This window comes from Prionailurus bengalensis, chromosome A2 (assembly GCF_016509475.1).
Source record: "Prionailurus bengalensis isolate Pbe53 chromosome A2, Fcat_Pben_1.1_paternal_pri, whole genome shotgun sequence".
NCBI lineage: Eukaryota > Metazoa > Chordata > Mammalia > Carnivora > Felidae > Prionailurus > Prionailurus bengalensis.
This window is the reverse complement of record NC_057348.1, coordinates 145,886,278-145,911,246: the sequence shown is the minus strand read 5'-3', so window position 1 is coordinate 145,911,246 and position 24,969 is coordinate 145,886,278. Positions and strand designations below refer to the sequence as shown.

Genomic DNA, 24,969 nt, shown 5'->3' with positions numbered 1-24,969 from the left:
TCTCATATATGTCTCCTGTTGTATACGTGCAAGAACTCCTTGGGTTTATGCCTGGGGTGAAACAGCTAGACCATGAAGCGTGAACTTTTGAAGATGACGCCAAACTATTTTCCAAAGTGGTTTTATGAATTCACATGCCCACCAATAATATATGAGATCCTATCATCCACCCCCTCTCCAACGTGTTGATTGTTGTAAGTTGAACAAGGATAGAATGGCATCTCATTGTGGTCTTGACTTGTATGTCCTCAATCAGTAACCATCTCTTCATATGTTTTTTTTTTTAAGTTTATTTATTCATTTTGAGAGAGAGAGAAAGACAGTGAGTGGAGTAGGGGCAGAAAGAGAGGGAGAGAGAGAATCCCAAGCAGGCCCCACAGAGCCCGATGCAGGGCTCAATCCCATGAACCAGGAGATCACGACCTGAGCCGAAGTCAAGAGTCAGACGCTCAACCGAATGAGCCACCCAGGTGCCCCTCTTCATATGTTTATCATATGCTTTTGTCCATTTTTCTATTGGTTATTTGTGCTTTTCTTATTGATCTGTAGGGGTTCCTCATATGTCCTTTGTTGTATGTATTATGAATATAGTGAATACCTTCTAGTTTATAACTTCACTTCTCACTTTCTTTATGGTGTCGGAGGCTCTTAGTTTTATTACACTCACAGGTACTCTTTTTATGGCTTTTCCTGTGTCGTGTAAGAAATCTTTCCCTCAAGGAATCCAAAGGACAACCTCAGTCTTGGGGGTGAGAAGGTCTATAAATAGAGCCAGGTTATAGGCGAGTCACAGAGGCAAGCACTGTCATGCCCACTGGGGCATTGTCTAGTCCAAGGCAGCCCTGACTAGCCAGCACAAGCGACCAGCTGGCTGGCTGGCAGGTGTCTTCTGGTTATAGAATTGGATATATCATGCTATTAGAACTGGATACCATTAAAAATTCTAATCATAGACTGTAATTAACTTTCCTTGCTCTGACGCCCCGCTCACTAAACAACCTTCTGATTATAATTTGGCTTCCCATGTATCTTGCCTACAGGGAGAGAATGTACTGTTCAGACCGACGTGAGGATTCAATCCACTAAACAGTTACATGCCATGATGTAAATTAATAAATTCGTATTCTGATTTTATCATCTGCCTCATCTGAGCTCTGTGGGCGTGAGTCAGCATCCCCAAGTCTAATCAACACGGATACTGAGAATATCAAGCTTCTGAGCTGAAAAACTAAGAACGAGACCCAGGACCAGAGCAAAATCACCAAGGTAACACTGCCCTGGAGGCCCCTGGGCCTGATGGACAAGGCCTTCCTACATGTCACGCGATACAGACAGGGATTAAAATTGACATTTGACATTTGAAAGAGCTGCATATTCAAAACCATGGCGTGGTTCCATTCAGGTGAAGGCGAAGAATCGGAGGTGATCATGAGACTCATACTGAATATTTATTGGCCAAGAGCACACACCAGATGCCGCACAAATCCTAGGCAGAAGGATAAGATTTACGGACACGTTTGAAAAAAAGGGGGGGAGAAAGGACAGATGGTAGGTGCTGAGGAGGAATGGAACGAGAGAAGCCTGACTGATGAATCCTTGCTCCATCTTGACGCCCAAGGCCCGGGATGCAAAACAGCAGAAGTTGACTCTAAGACCAAAAGAAACACAAGGTGCACCAGAGCACAAACAGGAATGTGCCGGGGTGGTGAGATTATCCAGGCCAGAGGAGTGATTTAGGACCTGTAGGGCGAGGGCAAGATCTTTGAAGTAAGTTCAAAAGGCAAAGTAGAGGTGAGCCCATTAGGACAGATGGGGGTAATTCAGCAATCCTGCTATTAGCTCACCCCTTCATTAAGGGTTCCTGGGTGAGCGGAACCTACACTGACACAGATCCCCTTCTGCGATCCCATTTCCACCGCCTACCAAAGGGAAGAACGTGATCGGGACTGTTGTATCTGGGAATTTGGGGCCCAGTGAGGAGAAGTGATCCACTACTTTGTATCAGACCGAAACCAAACAAAAACCAACAAAAGAAAACCAAAGAGGAAGACCTCCACGGATAGCCCTACAAGATTTATTTTTCAAAGACAAATATATTCAAGAAGGAGTGAGATAAATGAAAGGAAGCTCGGTGTCATCTCAGAGACTGATCTCAAAGACGAGCCATGGTCTCTCCCATGGTGCCTCTCTTGGGGCCCCAGCAGAGCAAGGTCACCAGCTAGGCTAGATTGGATAAGGCTAGAGAACCACGTTCAATGTCTTTTTGTTCCAAAAATGAGGTAGAGGCATGCCACCCAGTAAGGAGTGACCCTACGTGTGGCCTACCCAGACAATCACATGAACGGAAGGGCCTACGAGGGGCCCAGTGAAACAGCAGGACCAAAACACAGCAGGGTAGCAGCAGCGCCTCTCTAAGGTCCACCACCAGAACATACGAGCTTCAGGGATGAGGGCCGGAGAGGGGCTGCCCTGCGTGCCCCACAAAGCCAGCGGGCTCTGACTCACACGTGAAAGAACAAGCTCCCTTTAGTAGTAGCTTTAGCGGGGAAGCAGACGCGGGGATAAATGATGGAAGACAGGGTCAGGGTGGGGCTCTTCGTCTAGTAGAGGTTGTCCCGCACATGCTCCATGATGGTCTTCAGCCCCAACCAGGTCTCCTCGGCAGTGGGGATGATCTGGTTGGCTGGTAGGAGGAAGCCATAGTGGCCGGTATCTCTCAACTCAAATGTGAACGCATACTTGATGCCATTATCGTATGCCCAGTCAACGCTGCTCCCACTAGCTGGGTCTGTAAGTCAGAAAAGAAAACACTTTGAAGCCCAGCTTCTTTCAGGGTTAGAAGGGAAGGAGCCAGGGGTTCAGCCTGCCCGTGATTCCTTAGGGACCTAGAGTCCTTTCTGTAGGTCATCAGGCCTACGACACATGACCACTGGCCTGATGAGCATCTTCAACGGTCTCAAACCAAGAGATGTTAAACCCTTATGCCCACCTTGTCACTAACTCACTGTGGAGACTCCTTCAGGTCACTCAGAACCAGTCTGCACAGAGTATGATAGGCAGCCCCCGAGACAGCCCCAGTGATCCTTGTCTCCTGGTCTTCACATCCTTGTACAGTGCACTCCGACAGTGAGTAGGGCTGACCTGTCCTGGGTAACTGACAGGCGGCTACAGAAATGATGGTGTGTGACCTTCAAGGCTAGACCAGAAACACTGTGGCTTCCACCGCGCTCTCTTGGATCATTCGCTCTGGGGAAAGCCAAGTAGGACAGTCAGAAAGCGTCCTACGGTGACGAGGTCTATGTAGCAAAGAACTGGGGCGTCCTGCTGATACTCAGCACGCTTGGGAAGCACCTGAGTGAGCCACTTTAGAAGCAGACCTATCCGGCCCCGTCGAGCCTTTAAATGACTCTAGCCTTGGAACTAGACTAGCAACCTCAGGAGAGGCCCTGAGCCAGACTCACGCAGCTAAGCCATTCCTGAATTCCTAACCCAGGGAAACAGTGGAAGAAAATAAATGTTTGTATTATTTTCAGCTGCTAAGTTTTAGGATAACTCTTTACATAGCAAGAGATAAGGGATACACGGAGAGAAAGAAGCATGCCCTTGAGACCGTCCCTTTGCCAAAAGGCTGGGGAAAGGAAAGAGGCCTACCTTCCTGCTTCTTCCCAGCCAAACTCTACTAGAGCAGAAACTGGCTAAAAGTGCAAAGTGTGGGTGACACTGAATCGCCAAATAATGACGTCCACAGCAACTATCATTTCTTGAACATCCACCACGAGCCCGTCATTATATTGGAAAGTTTACGTGTATGACCTCATTAATCTTTAAAAACCCCAGTGAGGGGCGCCTGGGTGGCGCAGTCGGTTAAGCGTCCGACTTCAGCCAGGTCACGATCTCACGGTCCGTGGGTTCGAGCCCCGCGTCGGGCTCTGGGCTGATGGCTCAGAGCCTGGAGCCTGCTTCCGATTCTGTGTCTCCCTCTCTCTCTGACCCTCCCCCGTTCATGCTCTGTCTCTCTCTGTCTCAAAAATAAATAAAAAAAATTAAAAAATAAAATTAAAAAATAAAATTAAAATAAAAATTAAATTAAATTAAATTAAATTAAATTAAATTAAAACCCCAGTGAGGGGCGCCTGGGTGGCTCAGTCGGTTGAGCGTCCGACTTAGGTGGACTCAGGTCATGATCTCACAGTCCGTGAGTTCGAGCCCCGCGTCAGGCTCTGTGCTGACAGCTCAGAGCCTGGAGCCTGTTTCAGATTCTGTGTCTCCCTCTCTCTCTGGCCTTCCCCCATTCATGCTCTGTCTCTCTCTCTGTCTCAAAAATGAATAAACGTTAAAAAAAAAATTTTTTTTTTAATAAAAAATAAAAACCCCAGTGAGGTGGGTAACACTGTCCTTATTTTTCAGATGAGGAAATCCAGGCTCAGAGTGGGTAATTTACTAAGGAAATACAGACGGAAAATGGAGGGATTGGAATTGAAACCCGGGTCCCTCTGCTGATAAAAGCCCGAGCTTTCTTCAACCTCCTCCCAGTCCATTGAGTAGAGTACACGTCTGTTAAATGAAGACATGGGTTCCTTTTGTTTTCCCACAATTCCTGAGGGTTGTTTCCCATGATACCATTTGTGATTTTTCTAGAGATGCTGCTTCTACTGCGATGACACGCCCCCTGAGGTTATGGAACAGACCCTCCTATAGTCTCCAAAATCCTTGTGCGGTTACCACATCCTTCTCTACCCTGGGAAAAGGCTGAATAAAAAACAGATGATGGCACCAGAAATTTCTAGAGGTTAGTTATATGGCAAACTCAAGTATTTCAGAATACCTTTTGAATTCAGGAAGGAGCCAAGAAGATCTCTGCTGAGCAAAGTGATCAAGTGCACGTACTTCACTGTATTTGGGTCTCTGCTCAGAATCTACCCACTCTTCTAACACGAGTGGGAACACACTACTAATATGCTATTAAAGACACACGTAGGGGCACCTGGGTGGCTCAGTCGGTTACGCGTCTGACTCTTGATTTTGGCTCAGGTCGTGATCTCACAGTTCATGGGATCGGGCCCCGAGCTGGGCTCGGTGCTGACCATGCAGAGCCTGCTTGGGATTCTCTCTCTCCCTCTCTCTCTTTGCCTCTCCCCCACTCATTCTCTCTCTCTCTCTTTCAAAATAAACAAACACTAAAAAAAAAAACCACTGTCTTTTTAAATTAACATTGGAAAATTATTCCCTATCAGCACATATAAATGCACCTCATTCATTTGTGGGGCGGGGGGGGGGGGCATACTGTCTCACCGTGTGAATGTTTTTATTCAGTACTGTACAGATGGACATTTAGGTGTTCACCAGTCTTCCGTGACTATAAACGATGCTGTCATGAACATCCTTCATCCTCACAATCTAGCCACGAGTCAGATGAGCCCAGAGAACTTGTGTCCAAGCCCTGAGCAGACCAGAATCAGTGAACGGAAGGGGCGAGGGTTGCTAGAGGCAGGTGGCCTGAAGCCGCACAGTCTGACCAGAGGAAGGGGACATGAAAACTCTTTAACGCAGACACAAGAATTAAAGAAGCAAAATGGGCTGGGGCTGTCCAGCACAGGGATTGAAAACGCGGTATGGCACAGAAAGCCTTCAGGACATAACCAATGATGCTCAGAAGGCCACTCCGTCATGAAAAAAAGGAGCTTAAATCTCTTGTCCATGCTCTGTTTAAGAAGGCAAGAAAGCAGGGCACCTGGGTGGCTCAGTCGGTCAAGGGTCCGACTTTGGCTCGGGTCATGATCTCACAGAAGTTTGGGCCCTACATCGGGCTCGCTGCTGTGTGCACAGAGCCTGCTTTGGATCCTCTGTCTCCCTCTCTCTTGGCCCCGCCCCCGCTTACATTGGCACGCTCTCGCTCGCTCTCAAAAATAGGAAAAAGAAAAAGGCGGCAAGAAAGTGTGAAATTCACGTGACAACTGTTTTCAGCTACAATGGTTAATCTAAGAAAAGGTCCAGCACTTGAAGGGACGAATGTCAACTATTCGTGTAGCACATGCAATAATCACCCGTAGAATTGGGGTGTTATTATACAAAAATTGATTACCTTTTGGAAAGCCAAGGGGGCAGACAAAGCCTTTAAAGAATACAGAAGACGCATTCTGGAAAGACTTAGGAAATATTAGGTCTCCTGGACGACACTCAGGAGAGCCTTCTTCCTCTTGCTCGGGAGGAGTCCGATGAGTATCTCTTGATCTTGGCACAGCTTAAGCTGGGAAGAATGTGTTTGATGTGGGACGACAAGGCCGTCCTTTAAACTGGAGTTTGACCCCAAAGCCCCGACTGTGGTGACCCACAAAGCTCTTTTGAGAAGGCCTCGTCAAAGGACTCCTACCAAGCCTCTCTAGCTCTCTGCAGTCCCGAACTCCGTCCTCACTAATTAAGCAGAGAATGGAGACTCTCCTGACGTGCTTCTCCTCTGACGAGTCCCCATTTAACAACACTAATAACAATAAACCATGAATAATTAATGGACGGTTGCTGCAATTAGCCACACAATGACAACATCAGGCTAATTGCTTTATACAGCACGGTGGCGGTGGCGGTGGCCGTGATGGCAGCGGTGTATGAAAGGCAGACAAGAGGGCTGAGGTCAGAGTCCAGAGGGCCCGGCAGGGCGGACGGAGCATCTTCCCAGAAGAGGAAGGCGAAAGGGACAAGCTAGCCGAGGATGAAGCAGCTGGATGGCACGGTCATGGGATGGAAGAGGACAGAAGTATCAGCAAGTTTGCAGGGGCTCTGAGGGTGGACCAACTGTCGGAAAGTTCCCTACAGAGGAGGCACTGGGGGGGGGGGGGGGGAAGAAGGGCGCCATCTTAAACGGTGCCAGAATTGTGCTCCTCATGTTTGTATTTTTACTTCCCCTTGAGAGCTAGACTCGTCGAGAACGAGAATATTCTTCAGTTTGACCTTTAAAGATCAGGCTCACAGAATAAGGGAACCGGAAGGTTCTCAGCAGGAACAGAGTGAAATGCTCAGATGAGACACTTCAGTGAGAAACCAGAACAAAGGTTGAAGCTGTAGGTAATGAGCCTCAAGACCACCTTCAGGTTTGGAGTCTCGGTAGAGGTTTTTTGGGGGGGCGGGCGGTTCGGCTTGATGTTAACCATTGCACAGAAGATCCCAGATCCCAGCATGCTGTGCTCCAACACGTGCTCACTGCTGACGGGAAGGTGGGCGAACCCCCTTCCCCACCCTCAGTACCACCACCTCGGTCTGCCGACCCAAAGGTGGTTGAAAATCCTATGTCAGGATCTTTCCTGGAATGTGAGGAACGCAGTCCAGCAGGACTCACCTCACTGTGGGCACGTGATAAATGGCCCAGCAGTGGCGATGGTACCGATGAGGACGACTCCTGCAGCACGGACGATCACACAGGCTTGACACAGATCTGGTCTACCGCTAACAACTAACAATCCGACTACAGTGTAGTAAGGCCTAACTTGCAGCTCTTCTGCTTCCTTCTTCTCAAGTTTCCTCTCAAAGCATTTTCTAAATAACCGATGCACACAGCGAGTACTTACAGACAGTGGTGCAGGTAGGACCCACTTGGTACGTCGTGCCCGACAGGGAAGCCAGAGCTTTGGCCGCACGCCTCGCCACCTTGTCCTAGAAGGGGGAATCGGCGGAGTGAGAAAGAATGGATCCCACAGCCTGACATCCCCCAGCTGTTCTGCACTGCAATGGTATGGAAGATTCTCGGCCCCTCCCCTGGGTTTCCCTTCTGGTCGCCTTCCTTCCCATCCAACCAGAGCCAAAGCCTGATACACAGAGATGTGGAGGGCTGCTCACCAGCCCATTGGGAGCCTAGTAAATACACCACCGTCTTCACCTCTCCCGAGGGACGGGAATGTCGTGGTCGTGAACATGTGAGAAGGCCAAGTTACGTCCCAGAGGAAACCTTCTAAGAGTTGGGCGTTCCTGGAGTGAAAGTGAGACGGGGCCACCGTATGTGAATGTGCCCTATGCAGAATGCCTGTCTGAGACCAGAATCTAGTCCACACCTAGCATGAGCCCTGCATCTGCCGGGAGGTTTATAGGCCAGCTATGGCCCTGGGCGGGGGGGCGCTCTCGAACCGACCAGCACAGTGGGAGAAGGGCGCAGTCGCCCTGCAGGTGCAGCCCTGCTTGAGCCAGTCCACCCTGAGGGCCTGTTCACATCCTGGGGCGAGTCACTGTATGTGACACGGAGCACCCCTAGGCTGTAGCCTGCACCCTACTTAAGTTACACCTTGACCAGAATGAGGAGCACCTCCCCCTGACCCTCCACAGTGCCACCCGCAGTTCTTGGCAAGCAGTGGGTCCGTAACACATTTTGGTCAGAAAAATAATTGAGAAGGAAAGGACAGGTGCAGGGGACGGTCCTTGAAACTCACAGCAAACACAGAAATAATGAGAACGGACTTCCACCTGCCCCCAGGAGGTCTGATGGCACATTCCAAAGGGCAGAGAGAGAAGACCCGGCCCGATGAAATAAGCCCAAGCTCCCAGACTTTCCCTATAAGCTGGAGAACAACCACTGTGGCAGCACCCCAGGGTCAAGCAGGCCCAGGGCTCGGTAGAAGGTAGCCCATCACTCACCAGCTCATCAGCATCTGGGGCCTTTTTCACTGTGTATCCATACGGATACATCAGCAGCTGTGAGTAGCTGTGCAAGTCGATGAAGCATTTGAAATTCCCATGTTCTTGGATGAAATCTACCACCGACTTCACCTCCACTTCCGAATTGGCATGGGGTCCGTGGTATATTTCAGAGCAAGGGTTGTCACTGGCTCCCTCTCCTGCGGGGGGTGGGGAGGTGGCCCAAGCAGAAAGATTAACCCGTAGGCAAGAAAACAGAAATGCAGGACACTCAACCCAGAAGAAGGGCAGAAGGCGTTGGCAGTGGACAGGTCAATGCTAGAACCCCCCCCCCAAGAGACTAGTTGGTCCACGCTATGCGTACATTGCAGGGAGGGCACAGAAGTGGGAAGTCAGGGTACTGCATCTGCCTCCAGAGGGGGAAAACTGGGAGGAATCCTTTAAACGGATAGAGTTGACCTTGTATCACTCAACAGTTGTCATAAATAATTAATATCATACCTGACAGTGGGTTGTAATTAACAAGTATTCGAGATAATTAATATGAAGACCAATTAATAATGAAAATGACTCCATTTATTCTGGTGTCAACTCATTCTCTTGGTTCAGATCTTAATGGCCAAGGGCTGCCAGAAATAATCTATTGTTGTGGCCAAAGTCTCGTATTTGACAGGCATTTAGAAATACTGCCTTCTTTACTCCGCAACAGAGCTCCCTGAGGTATTTGGCATGAGTGTAAAACCACCCCAGTTGTGGGAAGATCTGACTTCACTTTGATGCCCTCAGTTCCCACATGTCTATCAGCTCCTTTCCCACAGCCACATTATTGTCCCCGCCAACGGTGTGTGTGGCAGGCAAGCTGCCCTCTTCCGAGTTACCACCAGGAACCCGTCCATCTACCCAGCCACCCGCCCAAGAGAAGCGGGGTGACCAGGGTATAAGGCATAGATCTGTACATCCAAAACTACAACAGTTTCTCAAACATTAGTGTTCTTTTTTTTGTTTAATTTATTGGGGGGGGCCGGAGGAGGGGCAGAGAGAGAAGGAGACACAGAATCTGAAGCAGGCTCCAGGTTCTGAGTGGCCAGCGCGGAGCCTGACGCAGGGCTCGAACTCACGAGCTGTGAGATCATGACCTGAGCTGAAATCAAGAGTCTGACACTTAACCAACTGAGCCACCCAGGCGCCCCAAATGTTAGTGTTCTTTTAGGAGAACAAGAATTGCAGAGTTGTTCCTTTTCAGAATTATCCAAAACAAGAAACACAAAAACCTAAGACATAGTGTAAGGGACTGGCCCAAGTCTCTCAGTGAAGCAGGAATGGAGCCAGCCTAGAAACTGGCTCCCTCACCGCCAGCTGGGAGCCCTGTGGTCCAGGCTTTGAAAACCACATCCCCAACCTACCTGCAAAACTAGCATTCCAATTTCTGTTTGGATCAGTACCAACGCAACGGCTTCCAGGATTTATGGACCGTGTCTTCCTCCATAATCGGTTCTGAAAAGTCCATCAAGAAAGGAACACACATCCAGAGACGGGTCAGGGCACAGGAGAGGCGAAGGTTTTCTCTGGGGGTCTATGATGGAGACGGGCACCACCGAGGGGGCAAGCTGCTTGTGGCTCTGCCTGGAGTTTCACCGGCGCTCCGGTCCTCAGTGACTGAGCCGTCTCCGCTCATCTCCCAGAAAGGAAAGGCTTAGCCCTTCTGGCTCAGAGAGAAGGACTCCCCCAAAGTGTCCTGATAAGAACCTTATTGGGGCGCCTGGGGGGCTCAGTCGGTTGAGCGTCCGACTTCGGCTCAGGTCACGATCTCACGGCTCGTGAGTTCAAGCCCCGCGTCAGGGTCTGTGCTGACCGCTCAGAGCCTGGAGCCTGCTTCCGATTCTGTGTCTCCCTCTCTCTCTCTGCCCCTAACCCACGCGCATTCTGTCTCTGTCTCTCTCAAAAATAAATAAACATTAAAAAAAAAAAAAAAAAAGAACCTTATGATGCGAGAACCAGCCTGATACCGCCTGAACCCACCGGATAACTCTTGGTTTCAGCAAAAGTAGGACAAACAGACACAGCAACTATTTTATTCTTGCCTAAAAAACCAACCTGGATCCAGTCAAACTTCAAGATCTGACTGCCAGTGAATAGGAAATATGGGGGATCCAGAAACAAGTGACACACAACAAAGAAGCCATCAGCCAAATTCGGAACGTGAGACATTCTGCAGGACAATTTACTCGATTTCTCCAACAAATGAATGACGTTTTAGAAGATGTGTGTGGGGCGGGGGTGGATAACTGCTGTAGATTGAAAAAGCCTGCAGAGCGATAACAACCAAATACAAGCGCAGGCCTTATTTGGGTACTGATTTCATTAAATTGAGTCAAAAGACATTTTAAAGATAATTGGGGGAATTAGATGATATGAAAGAACTTCCATTCATTTTTTTAAAAGGTGACAGTGGTGTATTGTTTGGGGTTTTTTGTTTTGTTTTGTTCTGTTTTAATTATCATCGACGAGAGATGCAGACTAAAGGAGTTCGGGGTAAAATAACCTGATGTCTGGGATCTGCTTTTAAAAAAATTTTTTTTCAACGTTTATTTATTTTTGGGACAGAGAGAGACAGAGCATGAACGGGGGAGGGGCAGAGAGAGAGGGAGACACAGAATCGGAAACAGGCTCCAGGCTCCGAGCCATCAGCCCAGAGCCTGACGCGGGGCTCGAACTCACGGACCGCGAGATCGTGACCTGGCTGAGGTCGGATGCTTAACCGACTGCACCCCCCAGGCGCCCCTGGGATCTGCTTTTAAAGAAAAGGGCGAAGGGGCGCCTGGGTGGCGCAGTCGGTTAAGTGTCCGACTTCAGCCAGGTCACGATCTCGCGGTCCGTGAGTTCGAGCCCCGCGTCAGGCTCTGGGCTGATGGCTCGGAGCCTGGAGCCTGTTTCCGATTCTGTCTCCCTCTCTCTCTGTCCCTCCCCCGTTCATGCTCTGTCTCTCTCTGTCCCAAAAAAAATAAATAAATGTTGAAAAAAAAAAAAAATTTAAAAAAAAAAAAAAATAAAGAAAAGGGCGAAAAGGTGTGGGAGGGAAAGAAATGAAAAGAAGATTGGTAAAGGGTTGATAATTATTCCAGAGCCATGACAGGGAGTTCATTAGACTCTTCTCCCTAACAAAAATATTCCCTGGGGACTCTCGGCTCAGAGAGAGACTGAAAAACGAGAGCCCAAGAGAGCTCCTCACCTGCACACGTGTGCGAGTTTTCTCCACGTTCATACAACTATGCAGGCGGCAAAGCAAGGGATTCAACCAATTCTCCTTAACTCCAAGCCCGGCCCGCTCAGTATTACTCACTTGAGTTTGTGTGTACACATATCCGTCAGGATTGGCCACAGGCAACAAGAAAATATCCATTTTCTCCAAGACGGAGGTGATGGTTGGGTCCTTCCCGTAATCAGATGCAATCTGAGCGGAGACGAGAAGCTCGTCAGCGATGCCAGGGCAGGCTGGGGTGCTAGGTCTAAGCCCGTGTACCTTCCCCAGATGCCCCTCTGCAGCCTCCCTGCCGCCCTCATAGACACGGCCCCGTGCAAAGCTCTTGGAGCACTTCGAAACCTGGGGGCACATGGCTTCATGAGGACGTCAACATTTGCAAGGAGTCCAGGGCTGCCTGGTTTATTCATTCCTTCCAGGGGGTGGGAAGAGGGGAGGGAAGAGCCACATATCATGATAGTTTGGGGGGAATCTGGGCCCCCACGCACAGCACCCTTCCTCTCCCTAGCGCTGCCTTAAAGCAGACCCTCCGGAGGGACACGGAGACAACATGAGGTCCTCGAGGGTCTGGAGGGCTAGGATGGGACTGAAGGCAAAGCTCGTCTGAGTTTCACTGCTGAGGAGACTCTGCTCCCTTTCTGCGGGGCTGACTGCGGGTCAGTGTTTCGGGGCCACCTCTGCAGCTCATTAGCTTGCTCGTTGCCATGAATGCACTTTGTCATTTAACCGCAGTGCCCTGACCAAGGGGCTCTGACCTCTTGCTTCTCTGATCCGAAAGGGCCCCCAGCCTACTGTGTCTATGCAGAGTGCCTTCCCACCTCGTCCCCCAGGCCCAGCCTCATGGGATGCTTTCGGGGGCACCCCTGGCCCACCGGAATTCTCAGCTAATACCAGGCGACATGACCTTCCTCGCAGTCCAGATCGCTGTGGCCACCGAGATCCACTCCCGGGAATGGATGCCTGCGTTCAGCCAAACGGCCGGCCGCCGCCCGCCTTCTGCAGTGCCGAACTGTGGAAGGAGAAAGAGGCCAGAAAATGACCCTCCTGCCCACGTCTCCACTCACCTCTCCTCTCCCCGGCTCACCCCTATTCATTTAATCCATTTAAGATAATTCAGAGACCAAATGTTCCTGAGGGCACCATCTATTTATCAGGCTTCTCCGTGACCAGGGAGCTTAATTGGTTGGCTGTCAGGGCCCGGCCGAAGCTCCGGGCAGCTTGAGCTGCCCCCGGGTTGGAAGCAAATGGGAAGGGGAAACAATTGCTATTGTGAATTATAATGCCAGTGTGATTAGAGATAATATTATGTCTCTTGAAAGACCTCAAATGGTATCCCAACAGAGAGAGACACAAAAGTGCCTGAACCAGCCTGTTCTCGTTGATGCAATAAATGAATTCGATTTTAAAAGGAGGAAGAGAGAGGTTCACTATAGCTCTTTGTAAATGGCCTGAAATGAATTCCGGCTCCCGCCTTTTAGCGTGGGGCTGGGCCGCCTTGGGTCAGAGTGTGGTGCTAATGAAGCCAGAGTCTGCATCAGATTGGCAAATAGTCTAAATTTATGGGGATTATTTTAGGGCAAGCAGTTCAGTGGCAAATGTCCCCCGGCTGGTAATTCAAGCACCGCTCTGAGCCAGGGTTCCTCCCGGCTTATACAAAGCTAAGGATTTGACAAATTCTTAGCACCATCAGTTGCTCCGTGGCTCCTATCTCCAAATTCCTTTTATTCATTTGGCTGGATTATTTATGTAATTTAGGTCCCTGCCATAAATTCCCTACCTCTTTTGCCAATATAGACCTGAATCTGTTAGAAATATCTAGAAATTGGGCTTTGTGCAGCCAAGGAGCATAGACTGGGCTTAAAATTACATCAACCCTAAAATTAGCTTCCTAGATTGCTTTTCCAATAAGTACCCCTAAAAGCAGAAGAGAATTTTTGTCTCACTTGACAGAGGTAGGAATGAAGGCAAGGCCCATCTGAGAGCTTTCTGGAATACTAATCGAACCCACCCCACGCCCACCCCCACTACCCCTCACCCCCACTCCCTTTGATCCTGCCTTTCAGTCAAAGCTTGCAACGGGATGGATTCCTTCTAAGTTCTAACTCATTCCACATTAGGCGGAAGCAGAGGACTCTCTGTCAGACCCAACCTGAACCCCAGTAGATGTCTCCCCACGCCCCTGAAGTCAAGGGGATCCTGAGAAGCTGTCTCCTTCAGAGGCCTGAGGGCTGGGTCCTAGACACAAGGGACCAGGAGCCTGAGTCCAAGTCTGGCCCCTTGAAGCGCCTGGGGTCTCACCTTCAGTACATACATGGACCGGTTTTCAAATGAATGCCCAATCTTCACTCTGCTCGCCAGATCAGGAAAATCTCCAGCAATGCTATCCATCTCGTGATAAATCTGAAGCACGAAAAAGTGAACTCAGGGGCGTTTAAAAATTTTGTTCAGCTCTGGGTAGGTATCTGTGGATTTCATCTTACTGATCTCAGTGATTTCTACCAGCCCTGTGATCGTGGGATTGGCAACATTATCGCCCTGGAATACTTATTCTTGAAGAGCTGCCTAAAGAGTCCTTTTCAACGATGTTCTAGAAAATAACACATTTGATTTGTCCATAAAATTATAGGCCACTAACCTAGAGAGAGACTTGTGCAGATACTTCTCCAACAGTGTGGTGCCTTGCGCCATACTAGACTGGATAAATCAGCAATTGCCCCATTTAGCCGAGGTTCTTGAAACACGATCCTCTCTAAGCTTTTTGATCACTTTCTCCACGAGGTTTTTTGTTTTTTTTTTAATTTTTTTTTTCAATGTTTATTTATTTTGGGACAGAGAGAGACAGAGCATGAACAGGGGAGGGGCAGAGAGAGAGAGGGAGACACAGAATCAGAAACAGGCTCCAGGCTCCGAGCCATCAGCCCAGAGCCTGACGCGGGGCTCGAACTCCCGGACCGCGAGATCGTGACCTGGCTGAAGTCGGACGCTTCACCGACTGCGCCACCCAGGCGCCCCACGAGGTTTTTTTTTTTTAAATTACCATACGCCATATGTGTGTGTGTGTGCGTGCGTGTGTATTTGTTTTATAATGTGCATATGTTATGTATTCTACATGCATACCGTATATTATGTACGTTATATCACTGGAATAATGCACCACAAAAATATACTACGTACACTATAAAACAACCCAAAGAAACAAAAACATTAATAATTGCATTAATAATAAATATGCACGTATGTAGAACGTCAATAGAGGTTGTAAGGTTTCTTCCTCCAGCCCAGTGAGGCGTCTCCCTTACCCCCTGTAGTACAAGCACCCCACTTTGGAGATTCCTCTATCGGCCTTAAGAGAACAAGTGAAGCCCTGTAAATCATAGTTACAAATGCTTCCATTTGTTTTCAATTTTTTTTAATTTGATTTCAATAGAGTTCATCCATCTTAGTTGCTCAAACCTCTTGCGGGTCAAAAGAAGGAAATAAATAAGTTTATATTTAGACCTTAAAATTGGAAGAGGGAGCTTTACAGAGGAGAAAAGCGTGCAGTCCACATAAAATAAAATCAAGGTTCAATGGTTTATCAGAGCTGCAGTCAATATGGCAGACTGAGCAGAGAAGCAAGAGACCACCCGCCCCACCCCCCAGATGCATCACAGCAAGCCAGGCAAACTACAATGAGAATAACCCACAGCCAAGTTTAAAACTCAAGAAAGGAGACACCGCAGGGGCAAGAAATGAAAAGGGAACAACTAGCCATCTGGGTGCAAGGTAGAAAACGCAACGCGGGGACCAAACACCTGCCATGGGCACTGCGGGCTTGCGGCAAACCAGGAATAGCAACATAGAGCACAGGACCCGGCGTGGGCAAGGGGCTGGAACTTGAGAGCTGGGAACCAGCCCTTCCAGCCACGAAAAGGGCCTGGAAACTCTACCTACTGACCCTAGAAAGTGAAGCCAAAGCTAGAGGCCCGCACCGAGCCAGGACAGGCAAGAGAGTCACCCAGGTAAAGTTACAACGCCAAGCTATATCCGGAGGGAGGGGTCCAATTCACACTGCCAGCATGAGGGGAGACTCGGCCGAGCAACTAACAGAAATAACACCAAACATGAGATTCCCACCAGAGACGTAAGAAGGCCTAAGTGGCTACGGGATGAGAGCTCTTCAAAGCTGTTCTTAGAAAGAACTGCATGTGATCGAGCCAAGAGGGAGATAGCACACCAATGCCCAGCGGGGGGGCCTCACGGGAGGGGTTGGGGGGGGGGGACACCTAGAGCCAGAGGGCAAAAGCAAGTGCTTGAGAGAGTGAGGATCCCATGGCAGGCAGGTGAGGGGACGGAGTTCCTGGGGTCTTGGGTGACATTTGCAACCGGTTAAGCTCAGCTAGGGAGTGCCCCACGTTAACGAAGCTAACGTCATGGGTTTGATCCCTGGGTGAGCCCTGAGCTCTGCTTTTGTCCGTGGCCCGGGACTGAACTCCTAACTTTATCCAGCTGTTCTGCAGATGTATGTCATCGGTCACAAGAGGGATCAAGGGCCAGTGCGGTTGGAAGTATACACAATAAACAAAGCTACTGACAATCAGGGGAAAGAAGTGAAAACAGTTGGTCAACCTTGGAAATCACCCCTCATCTAGAAGAAAAACAACTCCAAGTATATGCCTCATGCAAAGCATGCCAGGAACACCGTCTTCGGATAAAAAGAACAACATGTACGCAGGTACAGGAAGGAGAGTAACAATTTCGTTTTGAGGTGTTGTTCTGAGCTAGAAGAGAGCTTCCAGACTAACGTAGAAGACATCGAGGGTCGTAACAAAACTCTGCCATGTGTGATGCGGTCCCCTTTCTGTAGCCCCTCTTGATTCCTCGGGTTCTAGTAGCATATTAAATCTTTCTGCTCCAAGTGTTTTATCGTAAGCGTTGGCTTACCTTGAAAGTCAGTCATCTACCTAAAGTGGTTTTTAACTAAACCCAGCACCAAAACACATTAGGGAACAAATATACGTTGTAAGTAATCGTGATAAATGAGTGGAAATATTTGGTTAACCTTGGAAATAACCACTTGTCTACTTGCCTGGAATAAGTAACATTTTAATCTGGGTGAGTAAAACACAGGGATTATGGTGGGGTCTAAGAAGGTTGAATTACAAGGACAGAGATGATTGTAATTATTCCATGCTTTTCTTTAAGGGGTTGCCTTAGAAAAGAAGGATACATGTGGGTGAAAATGTTCGGTTGTGTTTCACTGTGCTCTTAGGTGCTGGTGGGAGACAAACGACCCAAGAATTACGAAGAAATTGAAGCGTTCCCATTGTAGCCCCTTAGTAAAAGGGTGTTGTGCTAAGGACTAACACCTACCTCCTGAAAGTAAGAAAAGGGGTTACAAAACCCAGGGTTCTGACGACCTTTCTCTTAACCTGCTCTGAGACACTTACCGCTTCCAGGGAATGGTAGGCCCCATAGTTGAAGTTATTACCGCTTCGCTCTTGCCCTTCATTGTGTTGCATTTCTTCATCTTCGTGATCTAAAAGGGCCTGAGAAAAGACACGGCAATGTCGTGAAGTGACCCACTGGACACGGAGGTTCGTGTCGTTTCTGCCACGTCTTGGCACGAGCTGGCCAAGATGGCGGTGCCCTCGTCACACAAACGCCAAGGGGTAAAAGGGGGTCAGATTTCTTTCTCCATATCTATAAAAGCTTACTTCTTGGCACCCAATGTACATCACCCCATTCGAAACCCACTTACTCCCCAAAAGCAACATATGTGCTATTTGGTTATTCTACGCTGTGAATTCTCTAGGCATCAGCCCGCATCTGGTATCCAGTGCCTCTGAAATACACAGCTTGGGAAACCATTCAGAAACAAAGAAATTCTTATAACCACTCATACTTTGAAGGCTCCTGGCAGATGTCTGTGACATGTGAGGATGATTAATAAGCTCACGGCTGCTCACGCCATCAGGAAACTCGCGGGCCAAATCACCAATTAGTCCATAACCCACCTCGGTGAAGGAGAGAACATGAGCCAGGCACTGTCCTGCTGCTCAGATACAGGTCGTGAGGCTGGTGTCTGGATGGGTGGTGATGTCCCCTCTGCTGAGAACTGTTGGTGACATTCCCTCTTTCTCAAAGGACGCTTTTCACGACTGGTCTCCGACACCCCCCCACACATACACACGCACACTCTTTCCTTCCCTCCTGACTTCAAAAACGAAAAGGGACGGAGGTTTAATACTTGCGGGGCACCTACGACAGACCGGGCACTGCTGGGCATTTTACATGCGCTTAATCACTTAATTTTCTCAACAAATTGTGTGAAGTAGGTCCTCACTGGTACCATTTTCCTGAGGAAGAAATGGAGGCTCGAGACATTAATAGCATGTCCAAAGTCACAGAGCTGGTAGTTAGCAAAATCAGGATTTGGATCCAGATCTGCCCAGTTCCCTAACCGACATAATGCTCTTTTCTATTTACAACATGTTCCACTAACAAGTCACTGCACTTGACCTCCCTAGGCCTCAATGAGCTCATCTATAGAATGGAGAAGGGTAAGACCAGGACTTGCACGCGTCTCGGATCCACTCTGGATGCTTTGGCCTCTGCAAGACCAGTTAGGGCCCTTGCTCTACCCACCTGCAGGTCTCCGATTGTCACCGAGTACTCTAAGCCCTGGGACTTCAGGAAGGATTTGACGGGCTGCAGGCTGACAGATGGGACCAGGACATCCACAAGACGACTGAAGGTGGAAGGAGCTTTCCAAACGTCAAGCTGAAGAGAACAGAAATAAAACCAGGTTAAAGGACAGTTCAGGTAAAAGGCACAATGAGCTCATTCTTCTGGAACCACTGCCAAAAGCCAGGGTGATCCCTGAGGAGCTGGGCTCCGCCCAAGGGCAAACGCTGCCCTTTTCGAGGGCGGCGGTGTCTGGTCAGGCCTACCCAGAAGGCAATACCGGGCAAAGTCCAAGAAGTAAAAAGTCGATGGGAGACAGAAAGACGGAGCCCACTGCTGAGGCCTCCCATCTCCCAGGACAGCAGCGCTGTGACCTACAGCCCTCTCAGGCGTGCGGAGGCACTTGACTGATACAGGACTACGCACAGAAACTCTTCAGGAGCAACAACGCCAGCGGTGCTAATCGTCTCTCACCAAAGCCAGAGATACCCAAGAGGACTAAGAAGAACCAGGTACCTTAAAGTTGTCTGAGTTCACTAGCTGACTTAGTTTGCTGATCTCGTCTCCATTTCTGACGTTAATCCTAAAAACTTGGTCCCTGGAGGGGGGGGGGGGGGGGGCGAAAAAGAAAAAAGCAAGAGATAATGGTCAGCTTTCAGCTGGCAGATAAACCCCAAGCCTACTCTCCCAGACATAACTGGGCCGAATGAGAGGAAACGGTCTAGTCTTTGGTTATAACGTATAGCCATTAAAAACAAGACTACGTGGCAAATGTGAAAAAGAGCTTATAGTATAACTTGAAGGGAAATATTAAGCGAAAGAGCAGGACACAAAATTGTATGTATGCCATGATTACAAGTATGGAAAAAGCAGATGCATTGGAAGAAAAACAGACAACGGAAATATAGCAAATGCTGACAGTGCTTATGTCCGGGTCGTGGGATTATGGATGACTTACTTTTTTTCCCCTTGTATCTGTTTTCTGTAATGTGGTCATATTACTTTATAATGAAAAACATATATATTTTGCAGAAAGGAATGTTCCCGAGTTACACGCAAAGCTAACTCAAGACATAAAGAAGCACTTCTTCACTGTCAGGGGCTAGGACCGAAACTCTGGCTAAAGGTCCGTGCTGGAAAGAGCTGGAAAAGAGAACAGACCTTCTGTCCTCGGAGGGTTAGCTATTTGCTGGGTGGTCTCTCAATCCTGTCCAGCTCCAGAACTCTATACAAATACGAATTACAACACGGGCTAGGGTGCTGGGGCTGACTTGGGATTCAGTCCTCCCGAGGGGGCCCTGAGAAGGCCCAGAAGGGAGCCGGCCAGTCCCGAGCCCCCCTTTGTCGTCTGTCCTGAACTCGCTTCGTGTACACCATTTAGCTTCCGCAGCAGCGGCAGGGGCAGAGGCCCCCCGAAGTCCTGTGTGTGGGCGGGAGAAGGCCGAGCCTGAAAAGCTGCCTTTGTGCCCTCAGCCGGCTCAGGGAGCCAGGGGAGCCATTAGCCCGTTGCTAGGTGACGGCCCGAATGAATCCGCACTCAACGCTGTCACATGCGTCATTCCTTTACACGAATGAATGCGGGAAGAGCTGTTGGAGAGGGCTGTGGGCTGAAGGACCTGTTGACAGAGAAAATGGTTCTGTCACAGGGAGCTAAATGTGCAGCCTCACGAGGCAGATCCGCATCTTCTGATCAGAAAACCGGCTCCATCCAGATGGGGCTCTCAGGGTCTAACTTTGTTCTGGGAGGTTCTGGAGAATCTCCAGGGGGTCGTCTAGTCCAGCCCCGAGGAGGCAAGGGTTGCTTCCGCTGCGGGGGGGGGGGGGAGGTCTGGTGGACATGCCAATGCCAAGGGCTCACTTTCTCCCAAGGCGTCCAGTCTCCACAGGGTCCTTGGAGGTGGGCAGCTGAGCCCATCCCCCCGGAGCTGTTGAGGCCACACTGGAGAAGCCACTGGCTGGGCTGGGGGGGGGGGGGGGTGTCTCAGCCTGAGCCCAACAGGCTTGCTAGGAGTTGAACTGCAGCCCTAGGAAGGTGGGGAGTCAGACTACCATTTCCCGGACGCAGGCAAGCAGCCTCGCAAAAAAGGAACAGGTTGAAAACAGAAGGGGAAGTCCTGGGCCCCATCTGCCGAACTTACGCTCTGTCGCAACCCACCCCCAACACTCCAGAAACGAGGAGTCTTTAAAATGAGTGTTCTAGAGAGCACCTGTGCACTGACATCTCGATTGGCAAAATGAGGCGTCTTGTAAAACACAACGTTGACTAGAACAATCATAAAAAAGGAGTGGAGGGAGAAGGAACGGGAATAGAAAGAAAAAAAAAAAAAGGAACCAAGAGCAAGGAGCTCTCGAGAGTATGAACGGCACGTTACACGTGCACCCCGAACGTGTGTTTTACTTTCCCAGGGTGGTAAGTTCACAACAGCACGTCCACACTCCTGGGCATAGTCCACACGGCAGCGGAACACAGTGAAATCGAACTGGCCCTGAGCGCGAGTAAATCCACAGCACATTTCATCATACCCTATCCGCCAAGCTACCGGGGATAAAGACACAACTGTGGGGTGCAGGGAGGCAGAGTCGAAGGGCTGGTGCGGAGTGGGGCCCTTCCCCATCTGTCTCTCCTCCACCTCTCCCTCCTACACTCTCTCAGCGCCAGCCTCACCGAAATCCCAAATTCACCGCGTACTTTGCCCTTCCGTGCCTTTGCACATGCTGTTCCCTCTACCTGGTTGCTAGCCCTTTTCCTTATCTTCCTGGCAATCTCACACTCAGGCTCCAAGAACCAGTGTCATCAGCCATGAGGTTCTCCCCAACCCGGAGGCAACGTGAGGGATGGTCTTCAGATGGCCCTAAAAAGTGGGGGGGTTGAGGGGATCTAACATCATTCTCATGAGCGTAAGCCCGCCAGTGCCTAGAAGCAGAGAGAACATAAGTAGGTGCCGGGTGAAAGGCAGCCATTTTCTTGCCCTAATTGTCCTTGTCACTATTTGCAAAATGCTCCTTCCCGGTCCTGGAAGTGTGGGTGGCCGAACCCAACCTATCTCTGCCATCTAGAAATCCAAAGACCTCAAACTCTTGCTGGAAATGGAAGATTGGTCCGGGGGAGGGGATCTATTGGGATTTGCAAGTTGCCACGTCTACCCCTGCTGCTCCCCACAGGTGATCTCCGCGCTCTTGCTAACTCTGGTCCTCTTCCACACCTCGGGCTGTCCAGCTGCCACCAACGCGATGGCTGGTGACCTCCTCTCACTCACCCTCACACTCATCCCATGTTCTGGACGTCCTAGTGCCAAGCTTCTACCCTTCCCCCATTTCCATGAGGGCAAAGCCAAGAGGCCCGGCCCTTGTGCCTTTCTCGCCCAGATCGCCGGCCGGGCTTTGCAGCCACCACAAGACATCATTTCATACTTCCTGTTCTCTGCCTGCCCTGCACCTCTAGGCATCCTGGCCGCCGTCCATCCTTCAGATGGCTGAAGACCAGGCCACGAGACCCCAGCAGAATGAGACACACTGGGGAAGTAGGGAGTCAGGTGAAAGAAACACAAACTAGGGGGTGACGGGGGCGGGGGGAGAGCAACCATTATCTTCATCTCCATGACTACTGCCCCCCAACCCCCAGCCAAGCTGGGTTCTGGCTTCCTACCCCATGAATGCCCGGAAAGGCCTTGCTAGAAACGTCCACTGAGCCAGGTGTCTGGGACAGGTCTATGGACCCTCGGAAGGATTCCACCACCCTTACTGGGTTCCCTAGTATAGGATGAGAACAGATTGGGGGGGGGGGGGGGGTGAGCTGCAATTAGCTCAGGCGCGCAGCCCTTTCGGTGCAAGTCCCTGTGGCGGGCGATCGAGTGCTGGGCCCGGCTGTCTCAACTCAGGGGTCCGTCCAGTGCGCTGTAAGCGAAGTCTGTATCCTGAGAAATAAAGATTGTTCCAGCCATGTGAATAGCTGCAGTGAGAGCCTGACGGCTCTCTGCGTCAGCCCACGTGGCAGCGAGCATAGTTATTACACATCTACTGCTGAGCTGCCTGCGGAAAAATCTCCTTCTCTGGCCACCTGCTATGCCCAACCCCTCTGAGCTCTTTGACAGTAGACACCAGGGGTGAAAAGAAATCATCACCATAAAAATTACTCAATCTCATATAAGTAATTACCTCAATAAACATCCCCAAAGTCCCTCCAGCCAGATAGTATATTAGAGAGTAAACTAACACATATAGACATATCTGTGAGATACGGGATTCTGTCCGGAGACTAACTTGGGCGATAGCAAAAGGGTATGGGTTTTGCCTCCAGAGTTGCAGCTCCCCTGCTTACCAGCTAAGTGGCCTTGGGCAGGTTCCTTAACCTTTCTAAGGCTGAGTTTTTTCATGTTTAAATTGAGGAAAATAACACCCCTGCCTGGCAGAGTTGCTGCGTGATCCAAAAGATAATGCACATGAAAGCTCTTTGCAAATGGCAAAGCATTATGCGGTAATGAGTTATTAGAATTCAATCTTCTAGCGGGGGACCAAGGCACCCCTTCATCTCACCTACCTCCCAAGTGTCCTCTCCACTGCAAAGCGCAAAGCATTCTGCAAACACACCGCACGCGCGCGCGCACACACGCACACACACACACACACACACGCAGCGTACAAGTGTATCCTTCTGTGTCAATTTTCACAGCTGTGGCTAGGCAAGACCTATCCAATCTCCACGTCCCAGGCACTGATGAGAAAACACCAGCTCGGGGCGCCTGGGTGGCGCAGTCGGTTAAGCGTCCGACTTCAGCCAGGTCACGATCTCGCGGTCCGTGAGTTCGAGCCTCGCGGTCCGTGAGTTCGAGCCCCGCGTCAGGCTCTGGGCTGATGGCTCGGAGCCTGGAGCCTGTTTCCGATTCTGTGTCTCCCTCTCTCTCTGCCCCTCCCCCGTTCATGCTCTGTCTCTCTCTGTCCCAAAAATAAATAAACGTTGAAAAAAAAAAATCTTTAAAAAAAAAAAAAAAAAAAAAAAACACCAGCTCTACAAAGCCTTCACCATTAACAAAGAGGTGAAACCAAAAAGCCTAGTAAGACCCAAGTTTTCCGCCTAAGCATGGCAGAAATTAGAAACACCCTCTGGTAATTCCCAGTAATTCATAATATAGAAGTTAAGAAAGTAGGAAAGGCCTGGAACTGACCTTACCAATAAGAACTAGGAAGAAAGAGAACTGATGGGAGATTAGGGAGCTGGGGAGGGACTGTGGCGCCCACCTAGTCCTGATTTCACAGATAAATTGAGCCTGAGAGAGAAGGAACTTGTCCCAGAAGGACCGGGACAGAAGCTCATGTCTTCTTTCCCAATGCCACTCCACTTGAGATAGAATCAGCCATTCATTTTCAAATCCATTTGGCTCCTATATCTCTGAACTAGCCAAATAATGATAATCATAATAAGTCCAAAAGGAACTTACCCAAAAAACTTTTCTCGGCCACAGAAGCTGAGCCCAATAAGGGCCCCAAGGAACAGTATCCACTTCATGTCCCAAGGGTGTCAGTCATAGAGTGACTGAGTCAAGCTGTATTTATAAAGAGTCTGAAGCAGACTCATGTCCTCAAAAATGCTAATGCGATTCCCAATCACCCTTGCAACTGTGATGGTAGGTCAGACGGGCACCTACCAATGCCTCTTCCATTCCTTTCGAGTGATAAAGGCCAACCCTCTTGATTTACAAGGTCAGGAACTTGCTCCTCAGGCTGGAAAAGCCTGTGCCAAGGGCGCCATGTTGCTCATCACTTGGTATTTAAATAGTGTTTTTTGAATAAACAGGGAAGTCCCGCAGTGCTGGAAAGAATTTACGGTGATAGGAGAGGCCAAACTGTAAACCTGAAATGAAGTTACCTCTAGAATAAGAAAGAAAGTAAAGACTATCAAAGAAACCCCAAGCCAACTTCAAGACCACACACTCCATAAGCCCTGTCAGAGAATTTCACCAGAACAGGTCATAACGATGAGAGTTCGTGACCTCTGTTATGAATCTGACATCTAATTCTTACGACTCCACTAAAAAAGTAGAAATACAGGAGGTAAATGGGATAGGAAGAACTGTTAGTCTGGATAAAATCTCAGTTTTCCTTGGGGTCTGAGTAAAGGTAAGGCTTAACGGTATTATTAATAATAAGACTCTGTTACATTCGCTATACTCTCAGTCTAGTGTCCTTTCTGCCGAATCACAGCAGAACATATGAAAGGCACTCGTGATCTCCACAACTTCTTCAGGGATTCTGAGGCCTTCGAGTCTGTCCTGGGAGCTCCAAATCCTCAAATTTGGAGCCCCACACCCAAAGGCTCCCCCATCCCACTGTCCCTATGCCCTACATCATTCTTTCTGCTCTTGCCCAAGGGGAGTGGACACAACCAAAGATCACGGTAAGGAGTGTTAAAGAAAAATTGTTCTGACCCTTGT

The 24,969-nt window shown here is 49.4% G+C and overlaps 1 protein-coding gene and 1 long non-coding RNA gene across 2 annotated transcripts; one reads left to right on the top strand and one right to left on the bottom strand.

Moving 5' to 3' along the window:
- Window positions 1-2,060: 2,060 nt before the first annotated feature.
- Window positions 2,061-24,076, bottom strand: CPA4 (carboxypeptidase A4). The gene is made up of 11 exons (XM_043590453.1): window positions 23,977-24,076; window positions 19,058-19,139; window positions 18,503-18,637; window positions 17,305-17,403; window positions 14,174-14,275; window positions 12,780-12,884; window positions 11,957-12,067; window positions 10,020-10,110; window positions 8,617-8,816; window positions 7,560-7,644; window positions 2,061-2,788 (listed from the first exon to the last, which is right to left on the bottom strand). The coding sequence occupies exons 1-11, from the start codon at window positions 24,042-24,044 to the stop codon at window positions 2,601-2,603; spliced, it is 1,266 nt and encodes a 421-aa protein (XP_043446388.1). The 5' UTR covers window positions 24,045-24,076; the 3' UTR covers window positions 2,061-2,600.
- Window positions 18,647-20,254, top strand: LOC122488738. The gene is made up of 2 exons (XR_006298675.1): window positions 18,647-19,053; window positions 19,574-20,254. It is a non-coding gene; the product is annotated as an uncharacterized LOC122488738 (long non-coding RNA).
- Window positions 24,077-24,969: the final 893 nt, after the last annotated feature.